The 22,656-nt window shown below is 38.5% G+C and overlaps 4 protein-coding genes across 8 annotated transcripts in view; 1 reads left to right on the top strand and 3 right to left on the bottom strand.

Moving 5' to 3' along the window:
* Positions 1-371: 371 nt before the first annotated feature.
* pimreg (PICALM interacting mitotic regulator) lies at positions 372-6,193 on the bottom strand. 3 transcript variants are annotated; one of them, XM_086097975.1, is made up of 6 exons: positions 5,370-6,193; positions 3,988-4,326; positions 3,653-3,918; positions 3,474-3,569; positions 2,512-2,551; positions 1,127-1,247 (listed from the first exon to the last, which is right to left on the bottom strand). In XM_086097975.1, the coding sequence occupies exons 2-5, from the start codon at positions 4,315-4,317 to the stop codon at positions 2,521-2,523; spliced, it is 723 nt and encodes a 240-aa protein (XP_085954101.1). In that variant the 5' UTR covers positions 4,318-4,326; positions 5,370-6,193; the 3' UTR covers positions 1,127-1,247; positions 2,512-2,520. The 3 variants fall into 3 exon arrangements, with proteins under 3 accessions (XP_085954099.1, XP_085954100.1, XP_085954101.1); XM_086097973.1 differs by lacking the exon at positions 2,512-2,551 and having other exon boundaries at positions 372-1,247; positions 5,370-6,062; XM_086097974.1 differs by lacking the exons at positions 2,512-2,551; positions 5,370-6,193 and adding an exon at positions 5,150-5,305 and having other exon boundaries at positions 372-1,247.
* A 151-nt stretch (positions 6,194-6,344) lies between these two features.
* Positions 6,345-21,653, bottom strand: tmigd1 (transmembrane and immunoglobulin domain containing 1). Of its 2 annotated transcripts, XM_086097977.1 has the most exons (7): positions 21,510-21,653; positions 10,366-10,425; positions 10,182-10,244; positions 9,112-9,399; positions 7,046-7,330; positions 6,878-6,981; positions 6,345-6,808 (listed from the first exon to the last, which is right to left on the bottom strand). In XM_086097977.1, exons 3-7 carry the CDS (start codon positions 10,231-10,233, stop codon positions 6,797-6,799), a joined length of 741 nt encoding a protein of 246 aa, XP_085954103.1. In that variant the 5' UTR covers positions 10,234-10,244; positions 10,366-10,425; positions 21,510-21,653; the 3' UTR covers positions 6,345-6,796. The 2 variants fall into 2 exon arrangements, with proteins under 2 accessions (XP_085954103.1, XP_085954102.1); XM_086097976.1 differs by lacking the exon at positions 21,510-21,653 and having other exon boundaries at positions 10,182-10,372.
* The window catches only part of slc47a1 (solute carrier family 47 member 1), an 11,846-nt gene continuing 1,178 nt past the window's right edge, over positions 11,989-22,656 (top strand). For both annotated transcript variants that reach the window (XM_086097971.1, XM_086097972.1), the window contains exons 1-16: positions 11,989-12,281; positions 13,582-13,683; positions 15,027-15,095; positions 15,157-15,305; positions 16,877-16,919; positions 17,662-17,706; positions 19,277-19,374; positions 19,599-19,696; positions 19,797-19,910; positions 20,076-20,143; positions 20,223-20,331; positions 21,022-21,097; positions 21,163-21,232; positions 21,528-21,660; positions 21,761-21,855; positions 22,509-22,589. In XM_086097971.1, coding sequence (XP_085954097.1) covers positions 12,087-12,281; positions 13,582-13,683; positions 15,027-15,095; positions 15,157-15,305; positions 16,877-16,919; positions 17,662-17,706; positions 19,277-19,374; positions 19,599-19,696; positions 19,797-19,910; positions 20,076-20,143; positions 20,223-20,331; positions 21,022-21,097; positions 21,163-21,232; positions 21,528-21,660; positions 21,761-21,855; positions 22,509-22,589 — 1,545 coding nt within the window. In that variant the 5' untranslated portion in view covers positions 11,989-12,086. The remainder of the gene's footprint in view (positions 12,282-13,581; positions 13,684-15,026; positions 15,096-15,156; positions 15,306-16,876; positions 16,920-17,661; positions 17,707-19,276; positions 19,375-19,598; positions 19,697-19,796; positions 19,911-20,075; positions 20,144-20,222; positions 20,332-21,021; positions 21,098-21,162; positions 21,233-21,527; positions 21,661-21,760; positions 21,856-22,508; positions 22,590-22,656) is intronic.
* LOC147160774 (multidrug and toxin extrusion protein 1-like) overlaps positions 21,532-22,656 on the bottom strand; it is a 14,024-nt gene continuing 12,899 nt past the window's right edge. Inside the window, exon 14 of the mRNA XM_086097967.1 lies at positions 21,532-21,680. Coding sequence (XP_085954093.1) covers positions 21,670-21,680 — 11 coding nt within the window. The 3' untranslated portion in view covers positions 21,532-21,669. The remainder of the gene's footprint in view (positions 21,681-22,656) is intronic.

The raw sequence follows: 22,656 nt of genomic DNA, 5'->3' as shown, positions 1-22,656 counted from the left end.
AAATTGTACTCAAATGTTTAGAACCAGAGAAAACATTAAAATGTATTTAAAAGTTGAATACTTACTTGGGCAGTCATTCTTTTACATTAGAGGGAATCCACATACCATTATCTTTTATCACTCCCAACTCAAGAATGTTTAATATTTGTGTACGGCAAAAAATATGCTACTTTAAATAAGTTTTAAAAGAAAAAAAAAGGCCTTTACTAAATTTGAAAATTACCAAACCACCTCATAAAACGTTACTGCACACCCAGTTGGTAAATCCAGTATTTTTGTTGTTGCAAAAAATATAACTTAATCCGTTACCATTTTACATACCGGTACTTGTAACTAATTTAATATGACCAAAATAATAATCACACAAGCAGTTACTATAAGTGACCATTTAATTCACATTTGCCAAGTCCCCCCAGCCCACTTTTCTATCACTCGAAAGGTCGTAAGGTCGAAAGGTCGTCAATTTCACCCAATGAGTCTTGCTTATCACATTATAAAACAAGTAGACATACAAACAAACATACAAACAACAAACATAAATCATCCACAAGTCACATTTCAAGTTCCCACATCTGCCTCAAGCCAGGGATATACTCGAGTAGAAAAACGTGTATATAGAAAAAAAAGGCACATTCATATGGAAAACAGTACACTATAAAAACAAGTGAGAAAAATTAGTAATATATGCAGACATTAGTGTTACTTGTACTTATACAATTTCAGTCTCATTCCTTTAAAAAAGTAGATAATAGAACATTGCTAACTAAAACATTTGGTTGTAGCAGCTAGAGGGAAAACAATCACAAGAACAACAAAAACAAACAGACTTTTGGTAGCTACAAATAAGAACAGTTGACTCAAGCTTAGAGAATTAGTCTAGCGACACATGTAACCAAACAAATAACACTGCTAGTAGGCAAGTTTGAAAAACAAAAACAAAAGGCAAGTACGTTACAGTATCACTACTAAATACATTAACCATAATAAAAAGTGACACATCGACTTAACGGTATATAACATGGCTATGCATACAAAAGGTCCTTTACAATGACATACAAACTTATTGAAGGCTTCCTTTGCGGACGGCATGGACCCAGCCGCCAACTCGCTGCGACATCCGTGAGGCTTGGTGGCTTAGATTGGAGCAGCTGAGCTTGCCGTTGGGGTCCAACTTTCTCCTCATCACAAGCGTTGTCATTGTGGTCGTGTTGGCTGTCAAACTGCCGTACTTTTCCGTTGTGCTGCGCCTGGAGTAAGAATAAATCAAAAATACAATCAGTAGTCCAATTAAAAATCATTGTTAATGGTCATATGAGACACACAAGGAATGTTAAGATATGGGAAAATGGTGTAAACGAAGAGAATCAACAGTGGAACCTCAAATAGTCAATTTGGAGCAATGCTACTGTATGCAAATGAGGGTTTTAAACTGTTGAATATTTTATATTGGATTTGGATGACATTATAATAAAGACAATGGTAAAAACAATGCTATTAAGTAGAGATAGACCGATATGTTTTTTTCAGGGCCGATACCGATTATCGCTATTCAGGGAGGCTGATAACCGATATACATTTGCAGGGGGGGAAAAAACGTTGGTGTCAAAAAAATTAATAATAAAAACTCCAGCATTGACTGCTTAAATGCCTTCAAGCACATTTTTATTAAACAGCTTTTGTGATTTGCTACATGTTAAAGGATTTTTGTTAGCCATCAGCTTTTGCACCAAGTATAATGCCAACTCCCAAATAGCCACTAATTCGCGGGCTGTTAACTTGCGGGCTAACCATTCACCCACACGCTAACCCCAGGATAACTCCTAAATAGCCGCTAAAAAACGGCTATTAGGTTTGCCCGCGAGCTAGCCGTTAGCTCACGGGCTAATAGCCGTTAATTCGCGAGCTAACAGTTAGCTCGCGGGCTAACCATTCACCCGCACGCTAACTCCCAAATAGCTGCTAATTCGCAAGCTAACTGTTAGCTCGTGGGCTAACTGTTCCCCCTCACGCTAACCCTGGGATAACACCCAAATAGCAGCTAAAAAAATCCGCGAGCTAGCCGTTATCTCACGAACTAATAGCTGCTTATTGGTTGTTAGCGCTGCAAGGGCAACCAATCAAATGGTGCTGCGGGCGGGCCAATGCTGCAGGGAGTCAACAACCGCTGACTCCGAGCAGATGGAGGAGAAAAGCGCCCATTAGAGCAAAAATAACAGTTTTTAATAAATCGGCCATCAAGACAAAAAAAGAGGCCAATGCCGATATTCATAAAATGCTGAATATCGGCGCAGTTTCTTTTGTTGTGGTGCGAGGTGGGCCCTGACTAATTCGCACAAGACGAAGAGTTACTCCCTGGAAAGTTATTAGAAGCACCAGTAGAGGTTCCACTGTAAAGAAGTACAGAGCATTAGTAAAACAAAAACTGGGTTATTTTCAGTCCAGGCACATGCATCTCCATCACATGCTCGTCATTCCTCTTTTAGTCGTTGCAATTCATTCGGATGCATTTACCTTCTCTTATTATTCATCTATTTGGGAATAGCCAAAGCGCCTGTTGTAGGAGGAGGGGTGGAAAAAAACACAACACTCCATGTTTATATGGGCCCACTGCTGTAACTCACTTTGAATGTCACAGCAGGAAGTGACACGCAAGAACACTCCCAGCAAAAGTTACATTCTTGGAATTTCATCTGGTTAGAACAAACACGCCTTCACACACTCGCTTCGCTTCCCATGCTATCAGCCCCTCGGTTTGAAATTGAGGCGGGAAGAATGTGCAAGGGCGGGAGGGGAAATGTGCGGGCAGACGGCAGCTGGGATTGATTGGACGGGAGGGCTCGCTGTATTCTGGACCAACGGTTCGCACAAATACACACAGATGTTTCATTCACATACTGACACGAATATAGTCATGATGTACGACATAGAAACATTCGCCTTCTCTCTGCTCTCTTAACACTACCATGAATAACTGACAAACGACGAAATTGCTTTATAGGGGAAGTCAAGCCCCCAAAATTATTGACAGTAATATATGTGACGTCACTAGCCTAAACATGACATTCTGATTATTATTACATTTGTGCAATATGAGTTAAGCAGCAAAATCCAGCCGTTTTTATCCATCTGAGGGGGCGGCCATTTTGCCACTTGCTGTCGACTGAAGATGACATCAATGTTGAGCTCAGCTTCAGAAAAAAAAGTGAGCTCGTTTACTAAAAAGCATGAGCGACTGTGATGTAATTTTCAGTCGACAGCAAGTGGCAAAATGGCCGCCCCGAGATAAAAAAAAAAGGGCTTTTGCTTTATAACTCATATTCCACAAATGTAATATTAATCGGAATGTCATTTTTAGACTAGTGAGGTCACATATAACATATTATCAAGAAATGTTTAAGGTTGACTTCCACTTTGATGATGCTATGATTAATTTTTTTGTTTTTAATGGATATGCACCACATAAGAGACCTTACTTGTCATCTTTTCCGATGAGCTCATCGAAGGCCCTTGAGAGACGTTTAAGCCTGCTGAGTCCACATGAGACAGACTCCAGATCCTGGTCAAACTTCCTGTCATGGAAAAGACGGTAAAAAGTCAAAATGTAGGAAGCAAATTGTCCTTCGTGTAGGAGAGAAGCATCCACGAGACTCACAGCCTCCGGTTGCGCATGTTGGGAGAAGCATAGGGGCTTCGCAGCGACGCCATGCGAACCAGCTGCCGTCTCCCTCCTCCGTGCTTCACCCCAAGGACGCCGGCGTCAGGGGTCCTCCTCCCTCTGGAGCCTGGTGTGCGTCTAGTCTTGGCTGCGGACCTGGGGGTGCGAGACACCGGCGAGGCCGACTCCTCCCCCTCGTAGATGCGACCCGGCGTCGCTACCAAGCACTGGTCGCGAGAGAACTCCCTGTTCCTCTGCAACCTCTGAGTAGGAGATGATAAAGATACTGAAGATGGACACGGGAGTGTTCTTTTAGTCCCGATTGCAGGTACCTGATACACCCCGGTGATGGAGTTCCGAGCGGTGCGCGTCAGCTTGCAGACGGCGCTGGTCTTGCAAACGGCGCTGGTCTTGGGCTCCTTGGTGCGCACACCACCGCTGGCGATTTCCGGGAGGGAGTTGGCCTGGACGGCGCGCAGTGGGAGACGCTTGCGCAGCGACCTGCGCAGCGAGCTGATGGAGGACGAGGAGCGCATCTTACGGAAGCGGTCGGGTGCCTCGGGGGAGCTCTCGGCACCATCCGACTCATCCAGGGTCGTGTGGGCCCGCCACACTCCTACCACGGCTCTACCAACTCCGTTCATCACGGGAGACGACGGCATTCTGACAATCTGAGCAAATATAGCACTTGGCCTTTAATCAAGTATGCAGGTTCACAAAGTTGAAAATTCAATTATTTTATTGCTCATCTTCTTAATCAAACGGTTATAATGACACCTGATAATGTGCAAAGAAAAATTTATGTGTTCTTAAGCTTGGGTGAATGGAAAAGTTCTCTTAAGAAAATAAGACATTTAGGAGTACAAAGATGATTTAAAACTGTTATGCAACATAAAATGCTTCACAAAACCAAATGATTAAAGACACGAACACGAAAGCCATCCCACCCACCTGCAGTCTGAGGACTACTAGGACACCAAATTATTATTATTTTTTTTTTATTCGTCCTTTACTTCCAACGCTAATTTCATGAACTGTGTCAATTACTAGGCCTCCTTTAATATATTTGTTCCTTTACGGTGTATACGTACTAACATGGAGTGTTAATTCATTCACATAACTTTACAATCGTGTACATTATACTACTTTACTAATCGTAACTATGAATATTAATATAATTGCTATTTGTTCTCTCAGTTTAGCAACAAGCTTTCCAATGATAGCAGTCTTTTGAAAATAGGATTACATTTTTTTTAAAGACATTATGTAAGATTGAAACTTGGGATCCTGCAATAAATATAACATCTAAAATCTATATCCCATTACCTTTGCATTAATACATTGGCAAAATTGGTAAATTTTTACTCAATTTTAAGAGTCATAACTTTCTCACTATCCGAAGAAACTTATATAAGTGGAACTGTCTTGAAAAGATTTGTCTGATAATGTTGGTTTCATGTAAATCAATTCAACTTTGAAATTTGACGCACATACCTTATTTAGTCAGCTTTCACACAACAAACAATGGACAACAAGTGATTTGTGGGAACAAGGGATTTTCAAACCCGGCCAGCGCCCCTGAACGCAACGTGAGCTTCACGCAAGATAAGGATTAAAGTTGTTCACCTCCACGAGATAATTACGAAAGAAAACGTAATGGGGGGAAAAAAACAAAAACTTTTTCTTTGTGACGTGTATGTTAGGTTTGCCTTACCTTAAAAGAAGCACTTAGTTGTGCAAGATTCAACGACAAGACTCCTCTGTTGTTTGAATTTGGCGGCGAAGAAAAAACTCCAGGCAGGCTGGGTAACGCCCTGTCATGTGACGTTAGCGCCACGCCCCGCCCTTCAATATATTATACTTCCGGTATGTTTCCAACAGGGACCAAATGTTTTTCATTTTTTAAATTGAATTTTGTATTTTTGTGTCTGGTTGTTATTAGAAGCAATATTAACGTTGAATGTAATAAGGAGTTAAATGTTGTAAAGAAACACACCCGTAGGATGACGTAATTCAAATAGTTATGCCCTTCTTGCCTCGTTCGCTTCATTGTTCACTTACATTGCACTTGCTCAAAAATGCAAATTGTATCATGTATTTCAATTGTATTCTTCGTGTGTTTGAATTTCATAACGATCGATAACATAAATTAATTGAATTAACAACTTCCAAAGAACAAAAAAGTAATAATAACAATAACTGAGGTTCTTAAATTGACCTGCAGATGTCGCTAGAGTGTTTATGAATTAAGTTGGTGTCCTGCTGAAAAGGGTATTCTTTGAGCCTTAATACGTCGTAATACAATTTCGGTTGAATCACCACGTGATTAAATTAATCATCGTGCGGTGGGGACCAATGTACATGATTGTATTAAGTTGTATGTGCAAGAGCTATTGACAGCAACCAGTTACCAGGCCATGTTACCACTTCGATTTGCCTGTTTCTTTTAATCGGATTTGGGTTTGTCCAAGTCACAGAAGCGGGGGCACCATTTCTTTATCTATTTAAATGATTCCTGTTTTGTTTTTTTAACACGAACACCATCTTTCATTTTATGAGTAAGTCATAGTGAGCTTGGCCTTGAACGTTGATGTGTAGCTTTTTGTCTCATTAAAAGTAAATGGATAACACCATTTTAATGAGTCACTGTCATTGAGTCAGGAGCTAAAGTTCATGAATAAAAACCTGGTTTAAATTTAGATTTAATACATAAAAAATACATTAAAATTCAACTTGTGTTGGATGTACTGTAGTAATAAGAATGTGCTTTGGAAAAATTATCTTACTTTCAATTCAGTGAAATACTAGATTGCTCATATCGATGAAACATAAAACATGTACAACATAAGTACAATGCCAAGATCAAGCCTTATCTTAAGATAACTGTTGGCAGTCTTGCTGAGTTGACATTTACAATAAAAAGGCATCCTTGTGTAGTCTTTAATTGGCCGGTTAGCTTTCATGCTATGGTAACTGGCTTCAGGCAGTCTCGTTCAGTTGCAATATGGCTCGTTCCTGCTGTCATGAAGATGAGCTGTCATGTGGAGAGCTACACAATGAGTTGGTTAAATAGCTGGTTCTCTTAGCTTTAGCGCTAAGATGACCGGCTGCAGACAGGAATGTCAAGTTGACGACAACCATTCACTTGCAGCACTGTTGGGAGAGAAAAGGACGTTAGGAGACACGGTTACTGCATACTTTTGTCACTGTACCACATGTTACCTTGACGATTCTTTCCCAGCGTGACAAAACGGCGAAAAGTGCCGTAAGGCACACCACAACCACGCCAGCGATGATGGGTATCAGTGGAAACTTAACGGTCTTTTCTGCGGACAACAACAAAGTCAGCAACATGGAGGCTCAACATTGATTCTGGATTCAAGGACTCACCTGTGACGGTGACCAGGAAGTCCTTGCTCTCGACTCCATAGACAGGCGAGTCGACAGTGCAGCGGTAGAGGCCCTCATGCTTACTCTTCTCTGCCTTGTTGGCAGATAGTCGGCTAGAGAAGCCGTCGTCGGTTACGGTGAAGCCCCCTCCAACGAGGTCGAGAGCAGTGCCGTTGAGGGTCCACCACACGGTGACGGGCGGGTTGGCGAAGGCGTCGCAGCGCAGGACCAGCGGCGAGTCATACTCCACCCACACGTCCTCAAATCCCGACAGGACGGGCGGATCTGAGGAGGACAACGTTTAGATGATTTGTTTGACTGCACTCGGGGTTATTATAGTTTTGGAATTTTTATTTTTAGTTAGTTTCTATTTAGTTTTGAGTTTTGTTTGACATTTTGTTAGTTTTAATGACTTTCCAGGGTTCTGGTTTTTATTAGTTGTACTTGTTAAAAAAATGCTTAGTTTTAGTTTATTTTTTATTAGTTTCAGTATTTGTTTTTTGTTTTAATGTGTGTTACTTGTGCACAATATTTAATAAACACCCTGGTAAAATGACAAAATTAACGCATTTCTTACCTCGCAGTGCATTTTGGCTGTGTTAAATGTAAAAGCAGGCGAGCTGAGCGGAGACGTCATCTGAAGGGGCTTTTCTATTGGCTGCTGCTAGATGACGTCACTTCTACGTGACACACTTTCAAACGTCCTTATTCCGGTTAATATCGAAATAAATATACTGAAAATTGCATTTAAAATCATCCCCAAAGGCTCATGCATTATATTAATTACGGTACTAAAGACTAAAACAAAGCTATAGTTATAGTTAGTTTTAGTTAGTTTTGTACATGTAAAAGTAGTTTGTCAGTTTTCGTTTAAAAAAAAAAGAAGCATTTTTGTTTTTATTTTATTTTGTTACCAAAATTGTTTTTTTTTTCATTTTAGTTTTAGTTTTTGCGTGAACTAAAATAACTTTGCTCGGTATTGAAGAATCAGAACAATTAGAAAGACCAGAAAGAGAAATTCAGATTTACACAAATTGGGGAAAGTCTATTCGAAACTGCAGCAAATACCAAGACTTTCAAGTTATTTGGATGTGCCAGCACTTAATAAGATCAAGCAATACGCCGAATTAAGAGGAGAATTTGAATTCTAATCTTACAAAGTCTTTTGGTCCCCATTTTAAATTAGTAAAGATTCTAAGGTCATCAAGTAATTTGGAGGCAGAAGGTCAAGAAATACGAGCAATGGGAAAGACAGCGGAACTCATTGTAGCCGGAGAATAGTAATTTACACAAATTGGGATAGTCTTTCAAGGGCCTTTTGAAACAAGATTAGATTCCCAGATTATCAATTTATTGGATGAGGCAACAGTCATGGGGTCAAATTGGTCAACACAAGTTGGTCAACACGTGATTCAGAATAATGGGATCAAGGATTTTCGATCAGAGGAAATATTAAAACAAGTATATTTTGTCCCCGCCCTAAATTACTTTGTCACACAGACTACTGCAACCTACAGGATTGGTGTAAAACTGTTTTTTTTCCCTCAATGAAATTCGTTTTTAAAGCTTCACTTTGTAACAATTTGCCCCCAAATATCTTTACAATAGCCATTTTATTTGACCATTTATGACTGATTTTTTTTTAAATTAGTAGATTAACACCTTAGTTGTTCTTAATGGGAACTCTTGAAAGGCTCTGGCTAATAGTTTTCAGTCAGGATTTGGGTTCGAATTTCCCGCCCTCTATCTGCGGATGTGACATCATGTGCGTGTTGTGTATGTGAAGAAGGAAAAACGCAGTTTAATTTTTTGGCCACAGGGGGCAGTAGCGATTCGAAATTCACACATATAGATACAGTATATAGAGAGAGTTTGGCCAACTCGATTTCAGTACGGTAACAACATGGCGTTCAGATGTCATGTGACCGGCAGTTGACCAATCACAGGGTATTCTATTTGCGGCTCTGGAAATTCAATTTTCTGCATTCAGTAGCTTTAAGGGCATATATATAGGCTTATTTGCCCTTGGCAAAGGTCCACACTCAACATTTTCTGTTAGCACTCACATGTGACATTGAGTGTGACGGAGGCCTCAACGCTGGCGTTGCTGGCCAGGCGGCAGGTGAAGGTGGCACCGTTGTCCTGGTGGATGACCGGCGTGACGCACACGCCGCTTTGTCCCTTGCGGTTTTCCTGGCGGAGTGCCACCGTGGCGCCGTTTCTCAGCCACACCAGCTCTGCTCCCTCATCATCCTCGGATCGGTTGCTGCGACACACCAGCAACACGGTGCTGTCCAGCTCGGTTAGGATGACGCCCTCGCCATCTACGCCGGGCACAGACTCGATGGTGATGCCTTGGGATGGAGATCACAATTGTAACTTTTTTTTTATCTTGTACTCGACAAATACTCCATATATATTATACAAATGCATACATTATATATATATATATTTATATATATATATATATATATATATATATTAGGGGTGTGAATTGCCTAGTACCTGCCGATTTGATTCGTATCAACGATTCAATACCGATTAATCCCGATACAAATCTATAAATTCATTATTGCCATTTTTTTTAAACCCAAATTTAGAAAATACAAACCAGTAAACTTGTACATGTACGCTGTAAGATGAAAATGTATTTGTTTATCTGAAAATTCTGGCTTATAACTGAGCCACTGCATTTAGCAAACAGGTTGCAGTCTGTTTCATGTCTGAACAGCACTGAAATAAAATATTAAGGCTTAATGTTCCATTAATATAACATTCTTGCATGCTTAATGTGTGAATCCTAACCCTAAATAAGACATTTTGTTGAATATTTCCATAAAAATGTGATGTTTAAAAATCTATTCGGCCGCATATCGAATCGATTCGAGAATTGCGTGCTGTAATATCGCGATATATTGCCGAATCGATTTTTTCTAACACACCACGTGTGTGTGTGTGTGTGTGTGTATATATATACATACACACTAAACTAAAAGAAAGTAAAATAAAAACAAACTAAAAGTAACTGGAATTAAACAAGTGCAAAATAGTGACCAAATGCATAACTTTGAGCAATTTGGCCTTGGCGGAGGTACAGACGACTGTGACGCACAGTGTGTGTGTGTGTAATACTTACACAGCGTCTGTGCCGCACACAGCGCTAATACAAGGAAACAGTAAAATGCCATGTTATTCTTTCCTGGTAAGAAAGTGAGAGAAAATAGTTTCAATCATGAATCATCCGCTCTTTATGGTGTCCTTTTGATGACGTTTGCAGAAAAAATAGCATTGTACAAAGAAAAGCAAGCGACTTAGCTTACCTGAGCGTGTTCGTCTGAAGATCCGAGACGTGACAATGCGTCAGGTCGCTATGAAAGACGCTAAAAGAGGAGCGCAGTTTTATGACATTCCAGTCTTTGTTATCAATGATGTGCAAGTTCCTGGCTTCCTTTTATTGTTGTGTCCTTTTTATTGGTAGCCGGCGCTAAATCGTAGCTGTTGAGTTACAGTAGTGGGCATAAAAAAAAGGAGTGCAGTGCTAGCAGCTTATTAAAACGACGTGATATAAAACATACAGCACTGTTGTACGTTTCAATTCATATCGGAACAATCTGATTGGAGGCTAGAGCATAAAACAATTAAGGCAATGAATTAAAAAAAAAAACCCCTCCTGGGCTTAACTTTAATTCCTAGAAATAAGCATGAAAAATTGACAAAATGCAATTAGATGCTGGTAATGTGAGGACTGTGCACTGCAATGCGCGTGTGCCATTTGCTGTATTTGTCACAGTTATTATGCGTCATGATGACTGACAAATGTTCGACTTGATCTGGCGCCGTCATCACGTGGCTGCAAAATTTGATTAATTCCTTTCCTGCGTCACAGTGGCTCATTTGAAAGATCCGGCGCTGAGCGAAGGTCGGAGGCAATTACATGCGCGCGCTCACGCAAACATCCGCGCACACACACGGGATCAATGCTAAAAACTCAACACATTCAAACAGTAGCTCCTGCTTTGATACGATGAGGGAGTTACGTCCCCACGTAGACAACACAAACGCGCACATCGCAGAATGAATTCCGAAGTCAACAAACGCATTATGTCTGGCAATTTACAGAAACATGGACAATGAAGCCAAATTTAGCCAAGTTAATCACCAGACTTGAACCCAATGGTGGAAGCATTTTACCTCAGGAAGAGCCAAAAAAGAACTGAAAGAGGCTGCAGTAAAGGCCTGGAAAAACATTTCGGAGGAAGAATGCTTGATGCAGTTACTGCGAGTAAGGCTTACGCCATCAAATAGTAAACGTTATTCACTTTAACTTTCATTTAACAATGTCCGTTCCAATACTTTTGCTTACTTGTACGCCGCAAAAAAAAGACTTAACTCAACTTTTGTCCTACATCTTTTGATCTGGTCTTCAGAATTGACCTTGCCGTTCCAATACTTTTGGAGAGGACTTAATGGCTTTTGGACGAGGTCCCCGATGGTCCTCAGGCAGAGGTGGGTAGTAACCAGTTACATTTACTCTGTTACATTTACTTGAGTAACTTTTTGAAGACTAAGAGTTTGACCACACAATATTTTTTACTTTTACTCGAGTAGATGTGTGAAGAAGTAACGCTACTCTTACTCCGCTACATTGGGCTACACTAGAGTCGTTACCCACCGCCACATTTCATACATTAGATTGACCGTATTTTCACATAAGCGCTCCGCTCGACTGATTGTGTGGGAGCGTTTCTAGTGATGTGACGTTCACGAACGAATCAAGTCTTTTAAACGGCGGGGGCTACTTGCCACTCGGGCATTCCTTATCCGATTACCAGTCAGCTTTAGTAGCACGCACACATTATTAAGCTTTCTAGAAAAACACAGTGGCCAGTTTTGCCCCCTGAGAGCCTTTTCTTAGTTATGCCTCCTCCGCCTTCCCTCAGGGGAGGATCGTGGGTGGGACCTCCTTCTGATCCTTCTGTCAATAAATGACCATTTTGTGTCTTTGGGCCCAATCGTCATTTTTTTGTTTTTGGTGGCTATCATGGACAAACCATCTCCTAAACCCCAAGCCAGAGGGCCTAAGGTGGGTTCCCACGTGGACCCCCACGTGGGCCCGCAGACCCCAGATGTGGTGGTCACACGGGCGGGGTTGGGCGGCAAGCTTTTGGGGTGTCGTTGGCTGCCTCTGGTCTACAGAAAAGAGCTCATTGAGGTGCTGAGGCTCACGGGACCCCTGGTGAGTAAAGTGATGGAGGTGTGTGTGTGGTCAGGTAGTCAAGGTGTCAGCAAAAAAGGGGGAAAAAAAAACTTTCATCGAATTAATAATTTGGATATAATGATGATGTAATTTGTGACATCATTAAAATGATTAAACATGTCATTGAAGTGAAATTGTGCTTACTAATCATCAAAATAAAAATATTGAACAAATAGTATACTAAAATAAAAATGTAGTAGGCAATTTTGTGGTGTCAATACACCCCTCCCCCCTCCAAATTAATTGTAATATAATGTGGATTTTACTAGCTCATTGTTAAATTAAAAATAGCAAACGAATGAAATTAAAATGTAATATTTTGTTGCATAAATAAAATGTTTAAAAAAACAATTGTAGCAATATTTAATGAATGAAAAAAGTGACCCTACTGTAATTAAAATATTTTGTGTAATAAAATAAGAATTGAAATATAATAACAATTAAAAAACAATGCCACATTGAAACATCTGGATTTTATTAGGGAAAATAATAATAATAATAATAATAATAATAACATGTAAATAATGATTATATAATATTTTGTGACATAATTTTTTTATATACATAATTGGAATATATTGTGGATTTTCATGGCTCATCGTAAAAATGAAAAATAAATTTTGAGCAAGCTAATCAGGCAAATATAATTTATATTTTCTTTGAAAATATGAGTATATTTTGTAGTCCCAAAAAAGATTTCTTCCAGCTAATCAGCAAATAAAAAAATATATATATATATGTTAAAGTCAATATCTTAAGAAGAATGAAAATAATTATTTATACATTATATAACAGTGTGACTAAGGTCACATGAATAAAAAAAGAAGAAATATTGTTGTATACTGATGATACTAATATTAACAATAACAACAATAATAATAAACATGCAATGGGACTGTAGGATGTTGACAAAATAAAAACAAAAAGGTAGCATACTATAAAAAAAAATTGGTCCTATGAATTTAGAAATCTGTTAATTAGTAAATAAATACCTGTTGCATAAATAAATGAAATTCAATTTATTTGAAATTTAATTAAACAGCTACCCAGCCTGATATGTCCCTTATTTTTTCTTCTTTCAATGTGTCTTCATCAGTAATTTAATTTATTTTCAAGAATAGTTATCCAATGTACTCTTTCGTCACGGGCTGTGCCTTCTTTTTTTTTCTTCATTTATTTGATCAGTTTCAAGGGACGATTAAAAACAAAAAATAGCGTGTGAAAATGTGAAAAGGGGATCTTTTTAAAGCACCTTATGATGCTTGCTCTTTTTCTCTAGCTGCTGTTTCACATCCTGAACTTCCTGCTGCCTCTCGTCATCTCCATCTTCTGCGGTCACATCGGCAACGCCGAGCTGGCCGGATACGCGCTGGCGTCAGCGGTATTATTATTATTATTATTACTTTGCGAGTTAATGTCAGAGAACAACTCATGCAAATGCCTGTCTCTCAGCATTCACTTAATACGAGCTCGTGAAAGAGTTCTTTCTCCCAGTCTTCACTTAAAAAAAAAAAATTAAAGCCTGCTTCTCAGCATTTTTTTAAGAACACAGTAGTATTAGAGGGAATGACTGTTTCTCAGCATTTAGTTTCTTACAGCACAACAATATTACTGTAAAAGTTTTTCACTCAGCATTATTTTTTAGGACACAAAAACGGAATGCATTCACTTTTAAGGACACAATCGAAATTGTACAAATGCTTGTCACTTAGCATTCACTTTGTGTTTGTGTGTCTGTTCTATCTCTCAGCATTCACTTATAAAGAGCATGACGGTATTAGTGTTCACACTTGTTTATCAGCATTCACTTTTTGTATTTTTTTTGTGAATGCCTGTTTCTCAGCATTCACTTTCAAGGACACAATATAAATTGTACAAATGCTTGTCTCTTTCGTTTTGTGTTTGTGTGACTGTCTATCTCTCAGCATTTACTTTTATAGAGCATGACGGTATTAGTGTTTGTTTATCAGCATTCACTTTTTGTCAACAAAATAGAATTTGTGTGAATACCTGTTTCTCAGCATTCACTTTCAAGGACACAATAGAAATTGTACAAATGCTTGTCTCTTAACATTGACTTTGTGTTTGTGTGGCTGTCTATCTCTCAGCATTTACTTTTCTAGAGCATGACGGTATTAGAGTTAACACTTGTTTATCAGCATTCACTTTTTGTCAACAAAATAGAATTTGTGTGAATGCCTGTTTGTCAGCATTCACTTTTTTTCTTTTTTAGAATGCAGTAGCATTTGTCTCATATTCTATTCTATTAAAATGCTCTTGTATCTCAGTATTCACTTTTCAGGATATATTTGAATAGCATTTATGTGAACGCCTGTCTCTCAGTATTTATATAATGCGTTTATTTTTTTGTTTTTTTTACGAAAAAAGATTTGTGTAAATGATTGTCTCAGTGTATGGGTATTAGCATGAATGCTTAGCATTGTGACAATCGTTTTTATTTGGGCACGACAATATTTGTTCAAATGCTCGACTCTCAGCATTCAGGCCAGCTGCAATACTTTTGAAATATTGCAATGCAAGATGTATTAGCGTGAGCGCCTGTGTCTCAGCAGTCACGCAAAACAAATCACAGATGTTTGATGAGTAAGTAAGTAGTAGTAGTTAAGTAAGTTAGTAAGTGTAAATGTATGATTCTCAGCATGACGGCAATCATTTTTTGGGGCGCATTTGTGAATGCTTGACTCTAATTCTCGCTTTCCCCAGACCATCAACGTGAGCACCATGGTAATCGTGCAGGGTCTCACTTTGGCGTGTGACACGCTCATCTCTCAGGTGAGGCCCCCTGTGTTTTCGAACCCCGCCCCCTTCCGTATTAACGCTCTTGTCCCCGCAGACGTATGGCAGCAAGAACCTGAAGCGCGTTGGCGTCATCCTGCAGAGGAGTTCGCTCATCCTGCTGCTCTTCTGCTTGCCTTGCTGGGCCGTGCTCATCAACGCTCACCACCTGCTGCTCTTCATGCACCAGGACCACCAGGTTGCCAGGTGACAAATCCACTCACGTATTTGACCGCCCAACTATGGCCCGGCATGCATCTTGAAGATTTTTTTTTTGGTCATTTTCATGCATTTATTTTTCAGTTTTGACTTAGCCTTCATACAAATGTGTCATTATCACCATTCAAGCAGGAGAGGAGGAGAAGCGGCAGTAAAACAGGTCTATGTATAGTTAGGCTAAATGTCAGAGTATAAAAATAAGTCTTAAAAGGGAATTCAACCCAAAAACATTTTTTGACAATAACATGCTCTATACAGCCCCTGGTCTAAATATAGTATTCTGGTTAATATTGCATTAGTGGAATTTGAGTTAAGAAGCAAAATCCAGCCGTCGTCTTAGGGGGCGGCCATTTTGCCACTTGCTGTCAACTGAAGATGACATCACAGTTGCTCAGGGCTCAGGCAACGACCAGGGTTATTATAGTTTTGGAATTTTCATTTTAGTTAGTTTTAATTTCGTTTTGAGGTTTGTTTTTTAAATTGAGCTTTAATTAGTTGCCAGGGTGGTTTTGTTAGTTTTTATTAGTTTTATTTATTTAAAAAGTGCTTAGTTTTAGTATTAGCTTTGATTTGATTTATTTTTAATGTGTATTACTTATGCGCAATACTTAATAAACATCACGGTAAAATGAAAAAAGTAATGCATTTCTTACCTAGAGTTGCATTTTGGCTGAATTAAATGAAAAAGCAGCCGAGCCATTGGATCCTAAATTCAAACACGAAAAATTGTCACCTCGGAGCGACGTCATCTGAAGGTGCTTTTCTATTGATTGCTGCTAGATGACATCACTTCAAATGTCCTTATTCCGGTTAATATCGAAATAAATCTACTTAAAATCACATTTAAAATCATCCCCTTAAGGTTCATGTATTAAATTAATTACCAAAGACTAAAACGAAGGACATTTTCGCTATACGTATAGTTAGTTTTAGTTAGTTTCGTAAACATAAAATGCAGTTTCAGTTAGTTTTAGTTTACTAAAAAGCATGAGCAACTGTGATGTCATTTTCAGTCGACAGCAAGTGGCTAAATGGCCGCCCGCCCCCGGAGATGGATAAAAATGGCTGGATTTTGCTGCATAACTCATATTCCACAAATGTAATATTAATCAGAATGTCATGTTTAGACAAGTGAGGTCACATATAACATTTTATTCTCAAGAAATGTTTAAGGTTGACTTCCACTTTAAGTCTGCATTTAAACATTTCTAACATTTCTTTTGAATTTTTAGTTTTATTATCATGTAAAAATACAGTACATAAACGTTCTCCTTCTACTACTTTTCATCTTAACGTAAGTGTATATTTGCATTATTTTCCAGTTGTTTTTGTAATTTATATTAATGAATATGTTTTTAAATAAATGAATAATCATGTTCATTAATCATGATTTTAATATCCATCAAAAATAATTTGTGATTATTATTTTTTCCACAATCACCCAACCACTTCCTAGTGCACGTCCAAAAATGCAGATGCTGTTTTTGTGAGCAGAGAGCTAGCAGCGCACTAATGTGCTATCATTTGCCTCCATTAACTGAAACAAATTTTGCTTCCAGGATCGCCCAGCTCTACATGATGGCCTTCCTCCCAGCCGTTCCAGTAAGTTCCCGTTATCTACCCACTGATCTTTTTACGTCTTGACTTTTTTTTCAAATCCGCTAGTAAAACACAATTGAATTAAAACATTAGGAGATTACAGGGAAGTACAACGCCAGTCTGACCATTTTCTCAGAATTGTGAAAAAGTCCAGAAAGGACACACGTGAAGTTAATACATCCGCAGTGCTTTTTCGTTTATTTATTGCGGTTAGCCCGAGACAAACTCTAATGAGTAGTTCCTGGTCCGCAAAGCTTCCCTGAAACCAGTTTGACAACCACTCGTAAAAACGCAAAGTGGATTTCCTGGAGAGATGCTGCCTCCAAAAAGTTAACGCAAACTCAGAATTTAAACCATCCATGGGTAGCAGCAGAAAGAGTAAATGTTTTTTGATCTATCATCCATCAATCATCATCTAAGCTTATGTTAAAGGTCTGCTAGCTTAATGCTAACACACAATGCAAAACACCATAGACTAGCTAGTATGAACACCGCGCCCCTGCCAAAAGGTCCTGGGCTGAGCTATGAATAGCAAACACATGAATAATTGACGACTATTATAAATACATTGACTTTTTTGTTTGTTTGAGGTTGGTCAGAGGGCACCACTTTAAAAGGATGCATTATAAAAAGCCACCAGGTGACAATCTTACTCCCTCTCCATTAAGTGTATTCAAGGGGTGAGTATTTTTACTTTATTGTCGTGATTTTTACAGTGGTTCTTTTTGTTTGTGTGCCCACTCAGGCCATGTTCATGCATCAGCTGCAAGTGGCCTACCTACAAAACCAGGTAAGTCCACCTGGTCACTGCTATTGAAGCATAAAACGAATGATGAAATATTAAGAAAAAACAGTTTAAAAAAAATTCATAAATAATAAGATGGAAGAATTGTGAAATTTGTATAAAAATATTTTTATTGTTAAAATAGCACTTTGAATCACACTATGGTATTTTTAATCATTTTATCATTATATTTTGTTTTCAGTACATGAGAAATAAATGTTTACTGTAAAATGGCAATTTATATAAGAATATATGAAACAAATTTGTAGTAATATTAGTGATTAATTGATTTTAAGAATTTAGTTTTCTATGACAACATTCTATCTATTATACAAATACCTTTTAAACGTAATTTTAGCCATGTTTTTCAAATAGAATGTTTAGTATAAATAGCACAAATTTACATGATAACATATTTAAATTAATATTAAAATTAAAGTAATTATTAAAATATAAAAAATAATACATTTCTAAATTATATTTAAGAAAATATTTTTTTTAATTACTTTTATTATTATTTATTACACTTTTTAAAATTATTATAATTTTTTACTTTCGGCCATTTAAAAAAAATATAAATGTTTGTTCAATTAGTATAGAACAACATTTCTAGCCTGTCTTCACTGATTGGCTGGAAGAAATCACATGGTTCTTCTGATTTTAAGAACGTAAATATTATGTGAGACATTGATCATGATCATTGATCACAAATGTTTTGAGCATCTCCCTGAAAAACCTGAAGCAAAGCAAGCAATATGATGTCACTTTGTGCGAAAGCTTTCCTCTGATTGGTCAGTCCCTGAAGGGTTGATGTCATGTCTACAATGTTGAGTAGTATTCTAATGTATCGAATATAATGAGATTTCATGTCCGCTGGCATCCCCTACGGCCTGCTGATTAAATTCCAATGAGGTCCTGCACCTGCATTTTGACTGTGTGTGCGTTATTGTTCTTGGCCTTCTATGTGTGTGTGAGAACTTGTGTTTTACTTGAGTTCCTAGCCGCGTGTGCTTGTTAAGGTCATAATTAGGTCCGTCTGCGCATGCAACTGTGCCTGAAGAATGGCCCACTAATAACAAAATGTAAACATTTAAAATCTGCGCCGAAAGCTCACATATTAAATTAATTAACAACGACAAAAACTAAGGATATTTATTACAGTTAGTTTTATAAATTACAATTTTTATTTTATGAACAATTTTTTTTTCTATTTTTAGTTTCAGTTATTTCCTTCATTTTTGTTAACTATAATAACATTGAGTTGTAGTAATAGTTGAAGAAGCAATATTGTTCTTTGTTTGTGGCATGTCTATTATACTGCCTCCTGGTGGCCAAGGCAGGCATACCAGAAGGAGCAGCACAATGAATTTGACTGCATCATTAAATCATGACGCACTAATTCTTTACATTCTTTTTGAGTGTATTACTACTCTATGTTTTTAGGAAGCCCAATATTATAGAGTGATATCATCCTCATTAAAAAAAAAAAAACCCCGCAAACTTTATTTAGCTTTTTTGAGAGGTAGTGTGTGTCCCTAATGCTGCGGCCCTTGAGCATATGTTTTCCCCCTGCTAGGGCATCATTCTGCCCCAGATGTACACGGCGGCGTTGGCCAACCTTTTCAATTTGGGGGCCAACTACATTTTGATCATCAGTCTCCAGCTGGGCGTTGTGTGAGTGTGTTATATGGACTTTTACAACAAAAGAATACATTGTTATTTTTTTTTGTATTTTGTTCTATATAAAAAAACCACACATTAACAATTAAAAAAAAACATTTTACAAATGAAAAATTGCAAAAAATAATGTGAAAAAAAACACATTTTGGGGGAGACAACTGCCTCAACCGATATTACTGATTGATTGATTGATTGATTGATTGATTGATTGATTGAAGCGGGTCGGCGGTGGCCAACAGCCTGGCTCAGGTGTCCGTCTGCCTGCTGCTCTACGCCTACGTCCGATGGAAGAAGCTCCATGTTCCCACGTGGGGAGGTGAGGCCTTCATCGTGACCCGCTGCGACTCGTGTCGCTAAGCTAAGCTAAGCTAAAATAAGCTAAGACAAGCTAAACTAAGCATGTTCACTGTGAGCAGGCTGGTCCAGCGAATGTCTACAAGACTGGGGCTCCTTCGTCAAGCTGGCGCTGCCCAGCACCTTCATGGTGTGCTTTGAGTGGTGGATCTGGGAGATTGGAGGCTTCCTCGCAGGTTAGTTAGCTTGTTTTTTGTTTTTAAATTGTGTAAAATGTCACATATCCGTCACACTTGCACCAAGAGCTATAAATAGTGCTGTGTTATACTGAATCAAAACCATATCAGGTTTAATCACGTCATACATAACTCTGACATTTTGTGTGAACTTTCTCTCATCAGGTGTTCTGAGCGAGGTGGATCTCGCGGCCCAACATGTCATGGTGGAAATATCAGCTATTACATACATGGTATCTTCCTTCGTCCCTCCCATTTTTCCTTCCTGAAGGCCTCAGGTCATGCTAATAAAGCACATTGGGGTCCTTGCAGATTCCGCTTGGAATCCATACGGCTGCCTGCGTCCGTGTGGGCAACGCCCTGGGAGCAGGAGACACTGCCCGAGCCATACTCTCATGTAAAGTGGCACTGGTTCTAACAGGTGTGCACAGATTTGTTTTTTTTATATTGTTTCAAAATGAAGTGAAAATTGTGAAATTGTGCTATGTTCATTGAGGCACAGAAAACATAGCATCAAATCAGGTTTAATCTAGATTAAAAATTTTGGTTTTCGGGTATGTAGGAACAGACGTGCGTAATCAAAACAGGTTTAATCCGATTCGGATTCAGATTCTTTATATTCAATGTTGTTCCAGCACAGTTCAGTCCTACAAAATCTGGTTATTGATTAAAATACGATTTGATAACATTTTACTATGTGTATGCAGGGTTCAAAATTGTGAGAAATCAGGTTTAACTGTATCAGATATATATTTGTCTAGAATAGATACCATTCGTTATGTTATTTTTTGCTTTGTTTATTTCTTAACATAGGGTAAACTGGATTCAATCCAGATTTGATCCAGATTTTTATGATAGGCATTGTGTATGAAAAATACCCTGAAAACATTAGGCATTTATTATAATAACAATTTAATAAAATTTAAGTAAGTAAAGTCAGAAACTAGTGTATTATCTGGCTTAATCTGGATCTGATCTATATTGTTTTGAAAAAAAAAAGTGACATCATCATTTAGGGGAATCATTTAATATACATAATTGTTTAGGCATGATTGTCATATGAAGTTTAATCCAGATCTAATCCAGATTGTCCATTTAAAAAACACTACAGGACTGCTGGCTGTGCTGCAGGGCACTGTTATCGTCAGCTCCAAATCCCTTCTGGGCTACATTTTCACGTCAGACGAGTGAGTTGTCCGCTACCTTCCCAAATACCAAAATTTCCGCATCCCATCCTTTCACTTTTTTTCAGAAACATAGCCGTCATGGTCTCAGAGAACCTCACCATCTACACGTTCCTGCAGTTTTTTGATTCACTCCTGGTACGTTTTGAAATAGTTGAAATTTTGTGCTTTTGCTTTTTTGTTGCTCGGCAGAATTCATGGGGCAAAATCATACCTGCCCCACAGTCCACTGACAAACTAGACAAATGTATTCATGCTAATTAATTTCACGACTGAATCACTCGGAATCAGAATTCACTCATCGAGTCATAATGGCCATCACTTGTTACTAGGCAGATTTCACGAGGCGCAATCATTAATTTCTTCACATATAATTTTGTTATTGAATCACTATTCTGTATAAAATATAACTCACCACTCTGTTGTCGTTTAGTGCGTGTGTTCTGGAATTCTGGTCGGTTGCGGAATGCAGAAGATTGCCGCCGCGTCCAATTTTGTGAGCTACTACTGCATCGGCTTGCCAATAGGAGTCGCCCTCATGTTTGCCGCCCGCCTCCGAATATTCGGTACGATTTTCATCTTCTCACTAATGAAGAAAAAAAAAATTCTTAATATTTTTGACAACATGAATCGATGTCATTTCTATTCTGTATGTCTGGTCACCAGGCTTGTGGCTTGGTCTCCTGACGTGTGTATGCCTTGAGGCGTGTTTCTTTCTGGTTCTCATTTTCAAGCTCAACTGGAAAAAAGTCACCAAGGAGGTAGGAGTATTCAGAAAATCATCAGAACACCTTTCAGGTGTTTGGTTAATGCGTTAAAACAGCTTAAAATACAAATTAGTAAAACAAATTCCCTTATCATGTTTGGTCACTTGTTGCTAGGCAAGTTTAATGGGGCACAATCGTTTGTACCCCATGGGCCAAAACGAAATGTGTCTCCACATGATGATATAATCACTACTCTGTATTAAATATAAAATACACAGAATTTCTTGGTCATGTCACAATTCCTTGGTCATTTGTTGCTAGGCAGAATCCATGGGGCACAGTCATTCTTGCCCTGCTGGCCAAATGAGACAAATATATTAAAATAGATTTTGCTACCAAATGACCACTCAGTATTAATAAAAAACATCAACATACTTTTCTGGTTGCATCACGTTTGTTTGGTCACTTGTTGCTAAGCAGGTTTTATGGGGCAACATCATTTGTGCCCCAGAGACCATGAAAATTAGGCATTTATTCATTCACATTAATTTTAATATTGAACCATTATTCTTATTCAGATTTAATAGGGCACAAGCGTTCCCCACAGGTCAAAAGGAATTTAACATACATGCAGGATTGCTGAATGAAAACAACAAATATAGTAAATATCTAAACCACTTCCTGATGTAGTTTGATTTTTCCTACAGGCTGAAGAGCGAACTGGGAAGAAAGTTCTGGAGACCTCTAAGAACGACAAGCTGATTGAAATGAGGCGGCGCGACTGCTCGGTGAGTGGACGCGCCCATGATTTCCTTGCCGTGATTGGCAGCTTGGACAAATATTGTCACGTTGCAG

This window comes from Leptonotus elevatus, chromosome 16 (genome assembly GCF_054856555.1).
Source record: "Leptonotus elevatus isolate MCC_2025b chromosome 16, RoL_Lele_1.0, whole genome shotgun sequence".
Taxonomy (NCBI): Eukaryota; Metazoa; Chordata; class Actinopteri; order Syngnathiformes; family Syngnathidae; genus Leptonotus; species Leptonotus elevatus.
The sequence above is the reverse complement of the archived record's forward strand: the minus strand, read 5'-3'. Positions and strand labels throughout refer to the sequence as shown.

What these genes read in the sequence shown, in the direction of transcription:
- pimreg (XM_086097973.1), bottom strand. Translation starts at nt 4,317, where the DNA reads ATGCCGTCGTCTCCCGTGATGAACGGAGTTGGTAGAGCCGTGGTAGGA. An exon ending in AACATGCGCAACCGGAGGCT is followed by an intron (nt 3,570 to 3,652) that starts GTGAGTCTCGTG and finishes TTTCCATGACAG; the next exon opens with GAAGTTTGACCAGGATCTGG. An exon ending in CTCATCGGAAAAGATGACAA is followed by an intron (nt 1,248 to 3,473) that starts GTAAGGTCTCTT and finishes TTCTTACTCCAG; the next exon opens with GCGCAGCACAACGGAAAAGT.
- tmigd1 (XM_086097977.1), bottom strand. Translation starts at nt 10,233, where the DNA reads ATGGCATTTTACTGTTTCCTTGTATTAGCGCTGTGTGCGGCACAGACG. An exon ending in GTGTGCGGCACAGACGCTGT is followed by an intron (nt 9,400 to 10,181) that starts GTAAGTATTACA and finishes CTCCATCCCAAG; the next exon opens with GCATCACCATCGAGTCTGTG. An exon ending in CTTCCTGGTCACCGTCACAG is followed by an intron (nt 6,982 to 7,045) that starts GTGAGTCCTTGA and finishes TGTTGTCCGCAG; the next exon opens with AAAAGACCGTTAAGTTTCCA.